At 30.3% G+C, this 16,796-nt stretch overlaps 5 protein-coding genes across 6 annotated transcripts; 4 read left to right on the forward strand and 1 right to left on the reverse strand.

Annotated features, from left to right (window-relative positions):
- Positions 1-686: 686 nt before the first annotated feature.
- Positions 687-2,671, forward strand: OCT59_022093 (uncharacterized protein). The gene is made up of 5 exons (XM_066146947.1): positions 687-949; positions 1,369-1,675; positions 1,765-2,108; positions 2,196-2,292; positions 2,470-2,671. Exons 1-4 carry the CDS (start codon positions 877-879, stop codon positions 2,258-2,260), a joined length of 789 nt encoding a protein of 262 aa, XP_066006039.1. The 5' UTR covers positions 687-876; the 3' UTR covers positions 2,261-2,292; positions 2,470-2,671.
- A 346-nt stretch (positions 2,672-3,017) lies between these two features.
- Positions 3,018-8,524, reverse strand: OCT59_022094 (uncharacterized protein). Its single transcript, XM_025319325.2, has 18 exons — positions 8,468-8,524; positions 8,331-8,378; positions 8,175-8,263; positions 7,983-8,066; positions 7,756-7,836; positions 7,405-7,663; positions 7,205-7,324; positions 5,667-7,129; positions 5,530-5,590; positions 5,265-5,465; positions 4,500-5,116; positions 4,392-4,424; positions 4,196-4,326; positions 4,007-4,125; positions 3,864-3,921; positions 3,692-3,793; positions 3,539-3,616; positions 3,018-3,476 (listed from the first exon to the last, which is right to left on the reverse strand). The coding sequence occupies exons 3-18, from the start codon at positions 8,260-8,262 to the stop codon at positions 3,393-3,395; spliced, it is 3,579 nt and encodes a 1,192-aa protein (XP_025174151.1). The 5' UTR covers position 8,263; positions 8,331-8,378; positions 8,468-8,524; the 3' UTR covers positions 3,018-3,392.
- A 1,264-nt stretch (positions 8,525-9,788) lies between these two features.
- OCT59_022095 (uncharacterized protein) lies at positions 9,789-11,454 on the forward strand. The gene is made up of 5 exons (XM_025319327.2): positions 9,789-10,071; positions 10,158-10,300; positions 10,389-10,485; positions 10,577-11,163; positions 11,254-11,454. Exons 1-5 carry the CDS (start codon positions 9,828-9,830, stop codon positions 11,440-11,442), a joined length of 1,260 nt encoding a protein of 419 aa, XP_025174153.1. The 5' UTR covers positions 9,789-9,827; the 3' UTR covers positions 11,443-11,454.
- A 397-nt stretch (positions 11,455-11,851) lies between these two features.
- OCT59_022096 (Ras- protein Rab6) lies at positions 11,852-13,084 on the forward strand (the record flags this gene model as incomplete). Its single annotated transcript, XM_025319328.2, has 7 exons — positions 11,852-11,927; positions 12,111-12,169; positions 12,287-12,373; positions 12,447-12,519; positions 12,599-12,710; positions 12,775-12,935; positions 13,020-13,084. 7 exons carry the CDS (start codon positions 11,852-11,854, stop codon positions 13,082-13,084), a joined length of 633 nt encoding a protein of 210 aa, XP_025174154.1.
- Positions 13,085-13,572: 488 nt separating this feature from the next.
- OCT59_022097 (uncharacterized protein) lies at positions 13,573-16,243 on the forward strand (the record flags this gene model as incomplete). Of its 2 annotated transcripts, none has more annotated exons than XM_025319329.2 (1): positions 13,573-16,243. In XM_025319329.2, one exon carries the CDS (start codon positions 13,661-13,663, stop codon positions 16,121-16,123), a length of 2,463 nt encoding a protein of 820 aa, XP_025174155.1. In that variant the 3' UTR covers positions 16,124-16,243. The 2 variants fall into 2 exon arrangements, with proteins under 2 accessions (XP_025174155.1, XP_066006040.1); XM_066146948.1 differs by having other exon boundaries at positions 14,420-16,243.
- Positions 16,244-16,796: the final 553 nt, after the last annotated feature.

The raw sequence follows: 16,796 nt of genomic DNA on the forward strand, positions 1-16,796 counted from the left end.
GATTATACATTTTTGGGTAGATATAACGCTCTATGAAGATAATTTCCGCAGCATCTTGTCATTGTTTTCTGAGTCATATACGATCAGAATAAGTAATATAAACTAAAATACAGTAGTAATATATATATAATACGTAATTATGAGTAGTATTAAATTAGTACATAACAATATTATTTTTTTACAGTATATATTAAATTAATTGGAATAAGAGTAAGAAATAATATTATAATTTAGTACATAAATTAATTTCCCTACTTTTTTTGATAATAATTATAAAATAAATATAGTAAAGTTTTTGTTATTAAATAAAATTTTTATTGGATATATATCACATAATAAGAATTATTATTTGTAAAAGAAAAATAAATAATGTAAATAACATCAATAAACAATCCAAATAATATAAAATTATATACTATTAATTATGAAATTTTACTAATTTGATTTTTTAACAAATATAAACTTACATTATTTGACTCATTTAATTTCCCGCCCCAAAAGGATACTGTAAATATGAATCAGAATTATTTACGTGTAATTAACGAGATGCGAGGTGAGGGAAGTTGGTCGGCGATCGGCCTGTGCAACGGTGGTAAAAGTGGTGTGATACTTTGCGGCGTGTGTGACCTATGATGTAAATTTGAATTCTGTATTAAAGTTCTTTTTTATTGCAACACAAGTGCGACGTACCAAACTTACCAAACGTTGCCTTTGATCAGTATTATTTTAGTCACTCCCATCTAACTTGATAGACAAAGGGTTCGCAATCTTTTTTTGCTAAACTCTTTATTTATTTATTTCAGCTTTAACTTTATCACTGTTGTCAATCATATCCAAGCAAATTTCATACGAAATTTTATTTAGTATTTATTCAAAATGGTCGAAGCTCAAACACGCGAAGATTACGTTTACCTTGCCAAGCTCGCTGAGCAGGCTGAACGTTATGAAGGTGAGAAACCAGTTAAACATCCGGTATCATCTCTGTTCACCTATTGAACGTGTATTTCTTTCGAAATTATTGAGCTTATAGTTATATGATGCTAGATTAAGTTATTCTAAACTCAGTAAGAAAGTATATTAGTTAGCTTACGGTCATCTGCTTGAGGAATTAATCTATGATGAATGGTTTCTTAAAAGGAGAAAATGAAAAATAATAATAATTTGTTCGATATAAAATTAAGCGTAATTTTTTTTATAATGTTCAGATTATTTATTAGATGGAGGAAATTTTTTTTTCATAATCAGATTTTACTTAAGAGATTCGATTTGATTTGAATTTTCAATAATGATCAACAAAAAATTGATTATAGTAAATTTTAGATATAGAAATTGACTAAAATATTTCATCAAATCACCAATATGTAATAGAAATGGTCGAAAACATGAAACAAGTCGCTTCTGCCGATCAAGAACTAACTGTTGAGGAACGTAATCTCTTGTCTGTTGCCTACAAAAACGTAATTGGAGCTCGAAGAGCTTCCTGGCGGATTGTCTCTTCAATTGAACAAAAAGAAGAGTCTAAAGGAAACGAGACTCAAGTTAGCTTCATCAAAGAATATCGTTCAAAGATCGAAGAAGAATTGACCAAAATATGTGATGATATTTTGGAAGTACTGGATAATCATTTAATTCCTTCAGCTGCTACCGGTGAATCTAAAGTATTTTACCATAAAATGTTTGTAATAATTTTCTTACTTTTTTTTATTATTTAGCATACGCTTCATAATTAAATCATTGTTTAATGATGACGTTATTTTCATTTAGGAAAGGGGATTACCACAGATATCTTGCGGAATTTGCTACTGGTGATAGACGAAGTCAATCTGCAGATAAATCCTTGGATGCGTATAAAGCTGCTAGTGAAGTTGCAGTTACTGAACTTGCTCCAACCCATCCAATTCGATTGGGATTAGCCTTGAATTTTTCAGTTTTTTATTATGAAATTTTGAATTCTCCTGATAAGGCTTGTCATTTGGCCAAGCAAGCATTCGATGATGCTATTGCTGAATTAGATACCCTTTCTGAAGAAAGTTACAAAGACTCGACATTAATTATGCAGTTATTGAGAGATAATTTGACACTTTGGACATCAGATATGCAGGAAGGGAGTACGTTTATAAACTTTTTTATTTACATATATCATTATTTGATAATAGTATGTCGTTAACAACTATGTTTGTTTATATTTTACTTAGCTGAAAAAGCCGAAGCTCCAAAAGAAGAAGAAACCACTGAACCAAAGGAAGAAGCAGAAGCTTAATTATCATTTAGCATTTCAACATATACAATTATGTAAACAGTTCATTCCTTTTAGCGATTTTTTTTTTTTCTCGTGTACCATAAAATTATAATTAAGTAATTTGGGTGCCAATATATAACATATATAATATGTTATATATGTAGGATGGCTGGTTTAAATAATTTAGTCATATTATTTTATTTTATTTACAATTTTTTATATTCATTTAGTTCACTCAGATACGGATAAATATAGAGCATTTGTAGAAATCTGGGTTTTGGCTTATATAAATTTTATTTTATTACTATGTTAGAGCAATATATACTTGATGATTTAGCAGTTCTTTATTTGTTTCTTGATTCGAACCTCAAATGATCTATTTTTATTATTAAATTAACAAATGTATTTAATAAAATGATTTGGGTTCGTTGTTAATATAAACAAATAATTAGAAATAGATATATAAAATTCAAAAGCATTTTTGAATTAGGAGATTTTCTATTTATTAATAATCTATTAATTGAATTAGTTGAATTCAGATATATAATGCATTATAATTACTTTAAATAAATATATATATATCACGTGATACAAATTAATTACGTAATCAAAAAAAAAATGTTTAATATTTCTTTGATATTTGAATTTGAAAAAAAAATAATCTAAAACAACTAACATGATAGCTATTATTACTTTGAAGAATAGTCTAGGCTAATAAAAGCAATCAAAAATTATATAAAACATTTATTACAGTATTAATTGGAATACTATTGGTTTAACAAACACTATTTGAAATAAAGCAATTTATTTTTGTTGAGATATATTTTTCTTTAGAAAAAAGCCGATTAACAGCTGATTACTGCTATACAATTGGTCTAAATTGTTATTATAATTTAGTTGTTAAATTGTTAGGCAGATGTATGAAAAATTGGGCATGATCAAAATAGTAATAAAGCTCGCATCGTAATAAAATTGTACATAAATTCAATCAAGACGTTATCTACACTACTTTGTTCATCACTTAAACAATAAAAAGATAATAGTTTGATTAACCTCAGTAAATTATGCAAAAGCATATAATAAAATAAAATAAGGAATACATCAAATTCAAATCATTAATTAACCATAAGATTAAATAGTTTTTTTTTGTCTTTTAACGACCGAATAAAGAACTCCATCCTTGTGGTACGGCCCATCCATGCTGATTAGCGACTCTTATATATGCGTCAATAGCTTCCTATAATTTTAAATAAATTAATATACGCGTTCAATAATAGTAAAAGATACTAAAACACATACACTAGGGCTATATTCACAATTCCAGTTACGATCAAGCCTTGCTGGTTTTGGATCTAGAGAACTTAATGCCATCTTAACCTAGAATATTTGTAATAAATTTAATCGATTAATTGCTAATTACATTTTATTTGTTATAACCGGCTAATTATCTACCTGTAGTAATACAGCCTCCATCGTGTAAACAGAAGACCATCCGCGTTCACGTTCATTTCCAAGCGTCAGAAGATCCATGCAAATAGATCCTCCAGCAGTTACCTATTTGATTCATTGAATTATGTACAACATAATATTTATATGCACAAGATATAAAATAAAAATAACTCACGTGTCCACCACCCCCGTCCATAAATCTTAAGAGTCTGGGGCGAATAACACGAACGTATCTAAAGCACGATGAAAAAACAGGTGATTGATATTATTGGTTTTAAGTCAATCATACGCATAAAAAGAAAAGAAGTTAAAACTTACGGTGGTACAAAAGGATAGTCAGGCGCAAATCTAACCTCCAGGTCAATGGAATTTACCCGGTTTCTTGCCATATCTTGAGCAAGTGGTAGATTAGAATCAAAATTATTAAGTTGAACCACCTATTTATAAATAATTAAGAATATTTAATATAAAGAATATTCCAATATTATATTATAAGGAATTACAAACCCATTGGTATACTGATTGTAATCTATTAGTATCGACAAAGAATCCCAAATCATTAGATGGATCCGACTGTCTGCTTATTATTGTTCTTAATTCTTTACAAATACGTTGTGTAGCTCCCTTGGAGGATTCAGCTATAAAAAAAAAATAATGTTCAATTTTTAATATAAAAGGTTTTAAATGAAATTTTGTTACATACCAGGAATAGGTAGTAATGTAAGATCTATGCCATCTGTTAACATTATTGTGAAAATATTAATTAGCAATAATAATTAATTAACGTAACTATCGATAATATTGTGCCTACCATCTTCGTCATCAATTTCCTCTTCATGATTTTTTTCAGTGTCTTTGAATTCAAATCCATCATCAAAGTTGTCATCGTATTCAAATTCTTCTTCTTCGTCATCTTCAATATCATTTCCATCTATATCCTCCTCAGCATCCTCGTCTTCATCCATAGTATCTTCATCAATAGTATCAAATATTGTTGATCCATTATTATTAAAGCTCGACGAGCTGGAGGATCCCTTGATTAAAATTTGTGAATCCGACGGGTCATAATGGAATTGACCAACTCCGATTGAGCTTTCGTCAGGTATATCGTTATTAATGATAGAGAAGTCCCTTATTGGAATTTGCAAAGGATGGTTATTAAGCCATACAGGATAGAAAGTATTATCCAAATTTATAAACCCTGAATTATCTCTAGGACGACGCAGGACGGATGTCAATGAATTCGTTAATGACGAAGTAAGTGTTGGCATATTAATATTTTGTATATAATTGTTATTATTATTGTAATTATTTGACCAATCCTCCTCCTCTTCGTTTGTTGGATCTAATGGATCCCTTAAACACTCAACAAAAAGATAACGTGTTGTAATCCATGCCTCATCCTTGACGACCAAGTGAGGGCTTGTGCTAATAAAAAAATTATTACGTTAATTAATATATCAAATATCCAATAATTTATAACAAAAATAAGATTGGACAGATGACAGCACAACTGACGGTAACGTAAGCTGAAATATGCTGAAATAAATAAATAAATAAGTAATAAATTAATTACCTGGTGAATTGTGTTGGTCTATTTACAATTTCGCTAAGAGCCATACACTTTTGCACAACCAACATTGAATTTTTCCAAACACCAGCATCATAACGATAATAAGCTCCAGCATACGATGATGATGTTTGAGCCTGAAGAGAATGATATACACCGTCTCCATAGGCGCGCCCATGTACAATCTTCTTCCAGTTTAAAGAAGTCCTAGAAATTAAAATTAATTAGAATGAATATAAGCAGTGACTAATACATCGTAGTAATCTCTTACCGAATAATTGAATGCCAGTTTTGTAGTGGTGAGCCGTGAAAAGCAAACAGTTCACCTAAAGCTAATCATATAAAATATGGTTATTATCATAATAAAGAACCCAGATGAACTTGTTAAGTATAATAAAAAATGTTTACTTTGACCCCTTCTTTCATTTTTCAATTTTTCTTTTTCTCTTTGAAAAGTTTCTTCTTTCTCAGGTGAACTCATAATCATAATGAATTGTTTCCAATTACCATAATTTGCACCGTTTTCACCAAATTGAACCTTTTCGTCCTCAGATTCCAGTAAACGCAAATGAGTTCTGTTAGAAGAAATTATCCATGACAAGAGAGGAAAGCATAATGGATCTAATTTGTCAAGTTCGGCTTTTAATATCTTTTTCTTTGCATATTGCACCATCGTGTTTACTGAAGGTAATTTATCGATGATAGTGTTTAGAAGTTGATAATTTGGAGTATCATTATCATTTAAAAAATTTCTTTCACTTCGTCGATAAACGCGAAATGGTAAATATACATGGCGATTGGGTACAACTGTAGTAGACACAGTAATTGGAAAATCGATGATCAAGGTGTTTGCTGAAACTTCTAGAACGCGCACAGACGTGGTATGACTGCATCTATTCACAGGAAAGGATACACCTGTTTCCGGATGAAATACTTCTAACATGTCATTGGCCAAAACTTGACCGTCAAAACCTTTCCATCCGTATACAGTATAACCTCTCTCGGTACGTGTCCCAACTGTGCCTATATCGTTGTCCCAATCAACAACTAATGAGTTTTGGATTTCATATTTCGTCGTGGTAGTAACTCCTATTGCTTTACTTGGGTGTGGGCTCAAGTTTTGTGCGCCAATCGCTACATAACATAGTGATATTAACAGATCAACGACTACAGGACTATTCACCAACACAGCTTCAAAGAGATTCCCTAATCCTACGAGTGCCTGATGTTGACATAAAGCCGAACCGCAAACAAAGGGTCTGATGGATGACACAGAAGATTCCATATGAGGGTAGTGACACGTAAGACAATATTGGGTTGAAAGTAATATCCTCCGACGTAAAAATCTTAAAACCAATAACAGAAAATTTCTATTCGTCCGGGCTGTTGACACTTCAATATCCTCGGATTCAAGGTAGCACAAGACTCCATGATGTACTTCATCTTTTATTAGACATTCATCAATTTGCCCATTATATATTGATTGTTCGGTATTGAGAAAATCCATTTCTAACTCTTTATTTCTTCTTAGGTCAGCATATTCTGCACCTGACCAACCTATCCCAAACCACATGCGATCACACAACATATCAAAGAATTTTTGTCGCAATAATTCGGTCAAGGTCCAGGAGAGCACAAAATGATCACTTTCCAATGTGTCATCTTTGTGATGTGATTGGCTTGGTATTCCTCTTGGTAATGATGATGTTAATACTGTAAATGTTATGGGAAACTGCTTTTTTAATGAATCTTTAATCACTTGATAGGTACCACCTTCTTTAATAAGATAGGCTTTGGTTTGAAGTGCATTTGCGATTACACCTTGTAAATCAATATAACTAGGTGAAAATTGCATAGTGCATACCAAATAACTGCGGAAATAATAATAAAATAACATTAAATTCAATAATTAGATGTTTAATAATAAGCGACAAAGCGTTTATTACCGATTAGGATCAAGGTTCCAAGCTTCGCAAGCCTCAAAACTAAGACCGAGCCGCGTCACCGGCATTGATACAACTACCTTAAACCCAATTTCGTCTGCACAAAGTAGTTCGGCATTATACCTACATACCAAAGAATAAAAACAATAAACTTTCTAATTAACAAAAGATAAGAGAAATATTGCCATTGAAAATATATATACCGAAAATGTTGCAATTCAGCTAAATCCCTATTAAGAAACTGAGCTGGAGTTTGAACAGCCGGTACAATAGGTTTGACCTGAACTTTTTCTTGGCTAGAAGTAGCGGAAGAAGATCCTCGACTAAATTTACTTAGTGCATTCATTGAAAGGTCCTTAGGAAGAGCGATTCGGAAATGGTCACATAGTTTCGGTATAATTGTAGCAACAATTTCGCTAACGGTTTTGTTTTCTATGTTTACGTTTGATAGGCATTTCGCGGCTATTATATATAAAATAATCGGTATAATTATTCATTTGGTCAAAACAAAAAAAAAATATATATAAAATATAATAAATGAAGAATCTATTTACCAATATTTGCTTCTTCTTCGCTTACAGCATCCACACAGACGAACGCGCTAAATTTGGTAGGATACGACTGTAATGACGAGTCTTAGAAAAAAAACCCGCATGGTTTAATCAATATGGCCACCGAATGCAAAATCGGAAACATAACCACAACTTAAATTTCAAGCAGATCCTGTGAGGACATAACAATCAAAATTTATTGGTGGATATTTGAAGTTTGGTCACCTTACCATTCACAAAAATCTGAACAGTAATTGATTTTCCAGCCCTATATGCGAACTTGAAGCTTAATTCTGGATCTTGAAAATCAAAACCTATAATAAAATAAATTATTAGCGTAAATTTGTAGTGACGCGAAGAATTCGGTGCGTGGCTAAGAGCAAATATTAATAGAATTGAATTAAAATAATTTATTCATTTACCTTGAACTAAGGAAGCACTTTTTGAGTTAAGGCCACGAAAATGTTCTTTAAGAATTTTGACGTCCTGAATGAAATCTTTGCGTCCCATTCTACGTAATTGTAAACATTCAAATTCCGAAAGAAACTATTACATAAACATAATAAAAATAAATTTACCTTGTGGCTCCGAAAGTTATCTAAATTAAGTTATGATTGATGGGCGTACTTAAATTGATTTAAAATACAAGTAAAAGAAAACCATTATTAGGAACAAGAATGAAAAAAAACTATCACCTTATAAAAATTACTCTCACCTTGATACCAAACGATACCAAACGACAAAATTCTCATATAATGTAAAAGCCTACACCAAAAAAAACCAAAACCGAAAAATTATGCAATATTTTTGTCGTGTCTTTCTAATATATGTTAAAAGGAATTTCCAAACTTTTGAACAATAACAGTTTGCTGTAGTAAACTCCGTGCATGAGTCAATTTTTGGGTTTTCATTAAACGCAGTTTTTGATTAATAGATGATGGTTGTACAAATCTTAAAAAAGAGGGCAACCTGCATTATCCCTAAAATTCACTAATATCACATGAGTGATTTAATAAATTTAATCAGTAATCACCGGGAAGACAGAATTGGACCAGAATATATCTTCGCATCGTGTCTAAAACTTTCACATTTTTTCTTGACCCCCCCAAAGAATGATGGCTTAATATTTGGTCGCTGGTATTTAGCTAATATACTAAGTATATTACAAACAAGTAACAAAACTCGCCACAATTCTGGTTTTTGAACAACTTGTCCAAGTATTATTATTTTCTACCTCCACATTTCATCTCGTGTTCTTTGTAAATTCTGGATTCACCTGCCTGCCAACAGTCTCTATTAATAATATTAATAATCAAACAACGCATTCACAAAAACGAAAAACATAACGCGTAAAATTGTACATGTGACCTATTTTTTAAGGGCTGTAGTTTGTTAATCAAAAAAAGCTACAATGATACAGTGATTTGTACGACCCCCTTTAATCAAAAAAAAAACGATTATATTGTTTAAAAAATTTTTTTTTGATAATAATCTAACCTAATATATGACAATAAATATATCTTTTATATTTTACATTTACTGCGCATCTCATGATTTAGTTCAGATAATTTGCTTCGTTAGATTCATTTTGATGCTGTCAATAAGTAGAAGAAATAAGATTATTACAACCATTACAATATAAAAACTCTTCAATATTTACTTCTTAACAAATTTCTAAACGACAAACCAATAAAATAATAATAATATAATAAACAGTATAACTTTGATAATCACGATCAACCTTTAGATCTCGATCACGTTATCGTGATGAAATTTTTGACCCTGATAATTTTTTCTGTTCCACTTTTTGGTATGTCCCGTTTCCCGCTCGACTTTTCATAAATCTTTCCATATATAGAAGTTAAGGACATTTGCGAATTAAATTCCGTAAACTCCGAAACGTGCTTATTGTGTCCAAATCGAGTATTTAAGTTATAAGTGGCTCGCTTTATGAATTCTTTTATCACATGCATATTCCTGTTGTGTAAATGATGTTTTCATGTGATATTAAATCTTCCACTGCGGATACTTTAAAAAAAAAAAGTTTCTGAAATTCCGTAAACTTTGATCATAAAATGGGAACGCCTGTAATTTCTCGCAAACCAGAATTCGTTCATAAACAATGCAGCCATTGTCGTGCTCAACTTGAATTTCAATCACCAAAGTCTATTACCCCTCCAATATCGGTTATATGTTATTCCTGTCAAAAGGTTTCTAAATTCGATTTAGATATAGATATAAATACGAATACAAATGGTAAAAACTCGAGTAATAATTCCACTAGTTCAAAAAAATCTTCAAGACGACAATTTGGAACAGGTGGGAACAATCAACTTTTATTAATTGTATATTTTTACATAAATTATATTACTATTTAATTAAATAAAATTTTTATTACTATATAGCGCAAGAACCCCTGGAAACCGAGCTTTATGATATACTTGGAGTTTCTCCAACGGCTTCAAGTAGTGAAATAAAAAAACAATATTATAAACTTGCACTCCAATTTCATCCGGATAAGAATAAATCGCCTGACGCCGAGCAACAAGTTATGCGAGGGTTTTTATGGATAGATGTATACATTTATTCACAAAATAACCTTTCCACATTTTTAACATTTTTTTTCTGTTAAATAGTTCAAAAAAATATCAGATGCTTATCAAATCCTATCAAACCCTGAATTAAGGCAAAAATATAATGAATTTGGTGGAGCCGAACCCGAAGGAGGCTTCGGTAAACATTAATATTGTTATTCATTTTTTTATAAAAAAAAATTAATTAATTATAATTGATAACTTTTTCTCATTTTATCTTATGGAAATAGTTAATCCCGAAGATTTCTTCAGGCAACAGTTTGGTGGTGATCGTTTTGTAGACATAATTGGTGAAATATCAATTGGACGAGATATGAAAGAGGTTCTTCAAAATGCAGCGGCAGAAGAGATGAATGGAGATCTTTCTGAAGAAGGAAAAATACGTAACAAGCCGAATAATGATGAAGAACGTGATGAAATTCGACGACAACGCGTGGATAAATTAGTCTCAAATTTAGTACAAAAACTTTCAGTTTATGTTGATTCAAACGACGAAAAGAGAGCCGAACAATTTAAAAATATGATCGAACTTGAAGCAGAAGATCTAAAAGCTGAGTCTTACGGTGTCGAATTATTGCATGCAATTGGATTTACCTATTCACTTAAAGCAAAACAGTATTTAGGCGGAGAGCAAATTTTTGGGTTACCTAGATTTGGGCATATATTAAGAGAGAAAGGTCATGTATTCTCAGAAACTATTTCAACATTGCGATCCGCTATCGATCTTCAGAATTCTTTTAAAGAATTGCAAAAGGCTGAACAAGAGGGATTGGAAGGCGACGAAAAGAGTAAATTGGAGGAAGCAACTGCAAGCAAAGTAATTTAAAATATTTTTTATTAATTTATAATCTAAATTAATTCATATTATCTTATTGATTTTTTCTTTTATAATTGAATAAATTTCAAGGGTTTAACTGCTTTATGGAAAGGTTCTAAACTCGAAGTTGAGGGAGTTTTGAGAGAAGTGTGTGATCGTGTATTATCAGATAATAAAGCGAATAAATTGGTTTTACGTAAACGAGCAGAAGCATTGAAGATAATTGGAACAGTTTATGAAAATGTTAAAAGCGATTCTACTGTTTATAATACAAATTAAAAATTTATTGAATAATTTTCTTTTATTTTTGACATTTTTATTTCCAGTATTATTTCATTTTTATTTTTATATATATTGTTATAGTATTTATTTACTCCAAAAATTTCCACAAATTTTTTACACCAACATTGCATTTAGTAATAAATGTTGAATTCATCATAAATTATTCATTTATGGCGAACGTAAAGAAATCATGTGACATGACACAATAATGAACAATCCTCATATCTTTACTATAATAATACTAATCAAATCGAATTCAAGTGTTCAACGTCACCAAATATAATATGAAACTTAAATCTTCGAGGAATTGTTACCACTTGTCGTCCTTACCAATAGTCCTTACCAATAGTCCTTTAAGTAACTTTTTATCAAGCTCTTTACGGTTTAATCTTATATTATAGAAAACATGGCAGCGGCAAGCCCCTCAGAATTTAGTAATCCTTTGAGAAAATTCAAATTGGTGTTTCTGGGCGAGCAGAGCGGTACGCTAAACAAGTATTATTAGTTATTTGCGAGTTATACTTTCTTTAAAACTACCTTTACCAACAGTTCATAGCCATTGCAATTTGCTTATTACTAACAATAAAAAAAAAAATCAACTAAAAAGATGACACCTAATTTGTTATATTTGAGATTTACATCTTTTTTTTTCATTTACTATGTAGTCGGAAAAACTTCTTTAATTACTCGGTTTATGTATGATACTTTCGATAACACGTACCAGGTATATGGTTCTTTTTTTTATTTAACTTTCGAGAATGAAATATTATTATAAATATTCTTTCATTATCATATTTGATTAAATATTATTGACGGGTTTAAGGGCTTTTACCGTGAATAGGCTACAATTGGAATAGATTTCCTATCTAAAACAATGTATTTGGAAGATAGAACTGTTAGATTGCAATTATGGGATACAGCTGGTCAGGTAATTCATGAATATATCATGAAGTAAAATTATTTTGTTTACGAAAGTTAATTCATAAAAAAAATTTATTTAGGAAAGGTTCCGTAGTTTAATTCCTAGTTATATCCGTGATTCTTCCGTAGCTGTTGTTGTGTATGATATTACAAGTACGTTATTCTAATTTCAATTAAAAGTAAATTTATTAATATTTTTTTACTTTGATCTTAACAAATATTTATTCTAAAGATCGGAATTCATTTATGAATACTGCTAAGTGGATTGACGACGTCCGTGCTGAACGAGGCAATGATGTAATTATTGTACTGGTCGGCAACAAAACGGACTTAAATGACAAAAGGTACAAAATCAATATCAATGTCTGATATATTTTCCCAATATTAAAATTTTATTTAAATTTTTAGACAAGTAACAACAGAGGAGGGAGAAAAGAAAGCTAAAGAATTTAACGTCATGTTTATCGAGACAAGTGCAAAAGCTGGTCATAATGTTAAAACACTTTTCCGTAAAATTGCTCAAGCTTTGCCTGGAATGGAAAATACAATGAATGAGCCTCAAAACCAACGTAAGATCTAATTAATTCCAAACATCTTTAAAATTTTTATTATAAAGCTGCTAATTTTTTTTATATCTTTTAAAACACTTTTAGTCATTGATGTCAATATCAATTCTGGCACTCAAAATAATAGCGAAGGGAATAGTTGTGCTTGTTGATTTCTTCTTGTGTTTAATATATAAAATAACTAATGAATGATAGACTAACTATTAGTATTATTATTATTATTTTATTGGATAGTTATCTTGGCTAATTCTATTTTTCAATATTATAAAAGTTGTACAATATATTTATAGAATACGTGGCTTTTAACTAGTGGTTGTGATTTTGTAATGCATCAAATTCAATCACAATCTATTAAATTAAAGCTGTGCCTCATCTAATTCGGATTATATCGTGTGAACGTGATAGTGAACTATTTAAAGAAATCGATCGTCTGATGACTTTGATCGATTGAATTCAGTCTTGAATCCATAATTTGGCGCAGCGATTAAATTCTGCGGCTTTGTGTAAATCTGGTCAATTCCGATTACATGAAATAAATATTACTAAATAAATGATTATAATAACATTTTAAAACTTGATTGCACATAAATTTAGTTAAACCCCCTTTTTTTAATAGACAATCAAAGAACATCGTTACTCCGTCACTGCATCACCATTTCATTTATAATTTTCTAAATTTGCAAATAAGATAAATATTATTTGCACTTCAAGTTACTCAGAAAATTCCAATGGCCAATTTAATAAAGAAAAAGAAAAAACCATACAGTGATGATATTCCACCTCCTCTTCCTCCCAAAGACAAGGAATTATTTAATTATTCAAGAGGAAATATTGAAGTACCACACAACATGCATAATAACGACCCTCAATCCATGTACCAAAAGCCTAGAGTCAAAATTCCCATAATACTTAGTTCACTACGTGGAAAGGCTAACAAAGCTATTAAAAATGATAATCGTCAAGAAGCTCTTAAATGTCTTAATGAACTAATTGTATCTTATCCGGATAATTACAAAGCGAGATGTGATAGAGCTGAAATTTATCAACATCTACGAAAATACGAGGAAGCCATAAAGGATTTAAATTTAGCTATAGATAAAAAACCAAATAAAGCCAGAGCTTATTATATAAGAGGATTGATCCATAATGAAACAAATCAATTAGGTTTAGCAAAAAATGATTTAAACACTGCGATAAAGAGAGATGCAAATGATTCTAGAGCATTGGAGTCATTAAAAATTTGTGCACAAATTGACATTAATGAGCAGAGTTTTGATCAAGCATTAATAAATTTAAGTAAATTATTGGAAATTGATGGGAAAAATATTTGGGCTTTACGTACCAGAGGTGAAATTTATTTTGATCAAGAAAAATTTTCTGAAGCTTTGAAAGATATGAATAATACCTTAAGCATTGAACCTAAAAACGTTGCTGCCATTGAATTGAGAGGAACTATACATAGGAAATTATCCAATTATGATGAAGCAATGAAAGATTTTAATAGGGCATTAAAGCTGATTCCGGGGGATCCAGGTTTTTTATTAAAAAGAGCGAAAATATATAGATTGCAATCTAAATATCAAGAAGGGTTGGATGATATTGAAAAATTACTTTTATCAAATGTTGAAGTGGATTTTCAAATTTTACGAACTCGTGGTAAAATTTATCGTGGTTTATGTAGATATAAGGAGGCATTAGCTGATTTTACTGCAGCTTCAAAGAAAAAACAAAAATCTTCAATTTATGCTAGAAGAGCGGAAATATACAAAATATTAAGACAATATGATAATGCTTTACATGATTTAGATACAGCATTAAAAATTAATCCTAAAGAGAAGGATGTATCTGGAATGCGTAGTCAGGTCTTGGCTCAATTGGCTAAATTTGATGAAGCATTAGAAGAATTAAACAGTACATTGAGTAATAAGCCAAAAGATACGACCGCACTTTCTGAAAGGGGAAAAATCTATCGTGCAATAAATCGTCATGACGAAGCATTAAATGATTTAAACACAGCTCTAAGTATTAATTCAAAATGTTTTCGTGCTCTCTTATATCGTTCTAAATTGTATCGTGATCAAAAACGATATGAAGAAGCATTGTCAGATCTTGATGCTGCTTTGGTAATTAATCCTAATAATCCTCAGATATTAAGAAATAGAGGGAAATTGTATACTTTAATGCAAATGTATGATAAAGCGCAAATAGATTTAGATAAGTCTTTGAAATTGGTAGATCACCCTTCAGCTTTGAGATATCGAGGTAAGACTTTATCAAAGATGAAGAAATATGATTTAGCCATTAAGGATTTCGATAGAGCATTAGAAATTAAACCTGTTAGTGGAAATATATTCCTAGATCGTGGTGAATGTTATTTCAATTCCAAAAAATACAAAGAAGCGTTAAAAGATTTGAATAAATCATTGGAATTTGATGAAAATCCTTATTCATTTGAATTACGATCTTCAGTTTATGAAGAACTTAAAAATTACAAAGATGCCTTAGCTGATATGAATAGAGTTATTCATATCAATCCAAATGACGTGAAGGTATTGAAAAGAAGAGCAAATTTATTTGAAAGATCTCAACAATTTCAAGAATCTCTTATTGATTGGTTACAAATTAAGAAATCTTTACCAAAAGATATCCAAGTATTAGAAAATTGTGGAAGATTGTTATTTGAATTATGCAGATATGATGAAGCATTAGAAGTATTTGATGATGCTATTAAATTGGAGCCTAATAATCTCTCATTTATTTGTTACCATGCCAAGATTCTTCAAGAACAAAAACGTTATGAAGAAGCAATAAATGAACTTAGTGTTGCCATGGAAAATCAAGGTGACAAATGTGAATTGTTTGTTACAAGGGGAGCTATTTATAAGTCTATGGGGAAATTTAAAGAAAGTTTACAGGATCTAAATAAAGCATTGAAATTTGAACTTCCATCTGGAAATAAATTATTGACCGAAGCTTATTGTTATAGAGGTAGTATTTATCGTTCTTTACATAAAAATGAAGATGCTTTGAAAGATTTAAATATTGCTTTAAAGAGAGATCCTGATAATATATTGGCTTTATGTGAAAGAAGTTCTATTAATCGTGATAATGCTAGATATGATGACGCTTGGAAAGATATTGAAAAAGTTTTATCCCCTACACTTATCACCAATGAAATTAGTGTTAGTTAATAAAAGTTTTTACTATAGTGAACTCTTTTAGTCATATAATTTGTATTTCTTGAATATTTATTTTTGACTTTAGATGGTTTGAATTAAATAAATAAAAAAGAATTAACCAAAAATCTGTCTAATCAAGGTGTTATTTATTTGGTTACGGTATTATACTTTATTTTTTTTTCCATTTCCGTACCTGTTTCTCTGGATGTATATATTACGGAATATCTAAGACTCTCTTAAGAAAAGGTAGACAAGGAAAATTTAATTTTAACAGAGATACATAGAACTCCTGAACAATCGAGATTCGAGACCACTTTTGTCAAATATTAATATAGATATTTAGTATCACAAATAAATCGTCCAATCTCCACAATTAAGCAGTGCACCAACAGTAGATGATCTTCAAATTCCAAGGAGATAGGATTCAGTGAGAACAACTCCAACCGGACATTACCTCCTAACGTGTAAAGTTCACAAAAGAAAATATTTGTTCCAACAGTACCAGTGCAAAGATATATATTCTTCATAATTCACTTTAATTTTATATATTTTGTATTTTATTACTATACTAACATACGACTATCTGTTATACTCACATTTTTGTTTATTTTATTATTTACTATAAATTTAATCGGTTATTTTTCCAAAATGTTCTATCCTTCTGATCAATCATTTTGTCCGTTTT

Source organism: Rhizophagus irregularis, chromosome 30, assembly GCF_026210795.1.
Source record: "Rhizophagus irregularis chromosome 30, complete sequence".
NCBI lineage: Eukaryota > Fungi > Glomeromycota > Glomeromycetes > Glomerales > Glomeraceae > Rhizophagus > Rhizophagus irregularis.

Excerpts from the sequence above, each read along its gene's own strand:
- OCT59_022093 (XM_066146947.1), top strand. The coding sequence starts at position 877 with ATGGTCGAAGCTCAAACACGCGAAGATTACGTTTACCTTGCCAAGCTC. Across the intron at positions 950-1,368 it reads GCAGGCTGAACGTTATGAAG|AAATGGTCGAAAACATGAAA; the intron begins GTGAGAAACCAG and ends AATATGTAATAG. Across the intron at positions 2,109-2,195 it reads ATCAGATATGCAGGAAGGGA|CTGAAAAAGCCGAAGCTCCA; the intron begins GTACGTTTATAA and ends TATTTTACTTAG.
- OCT59_022094 (XM_025319325.2), bottom strand. The coding sequence starts at position 8,262 with ATGGGACGCAAAGATTTCATTCAGGACGTCAAAATTCTTAAAGAACAT. Across the intron at positions 4,425-4,499 it reads GGAAATTGATGACGAAGATG|ATGGCATAGATCTTACATTA; the intron begins GTAGGCACAATA and ends TAATGTTAACAG. Across the intron at positions 4,126-4,195 it reads TACAATCAGTATACCAATGG|GTGGTTCAACTTAATAATTT; the intron begins GTTTGTAATTCC and ends ATTTATAAATAG.
- OCT59_022095 (XM_025319327.2), top strand. The coding sequence starts at position 9,828 with ATGGGAACGCCTGTAATTTCTCGCAAACCAGAATTCGTTCATAAACAA. Across the intron at positions 10,072-10,157 it reads AAGACGACAATTTGGAACAG|CGCAAGAACCCCTGGAAACC; the intron begins GTGGGAACAATC and ends ATTACTATATAG. Across the intron at positions 11,164-11,253 it reads AGGAAGCAACTGCAAGCAAA|GGTTTAACTGCTTTATGGAA; the intron begins GTAATTTAAAAT and ends ATAAATTTCAAG.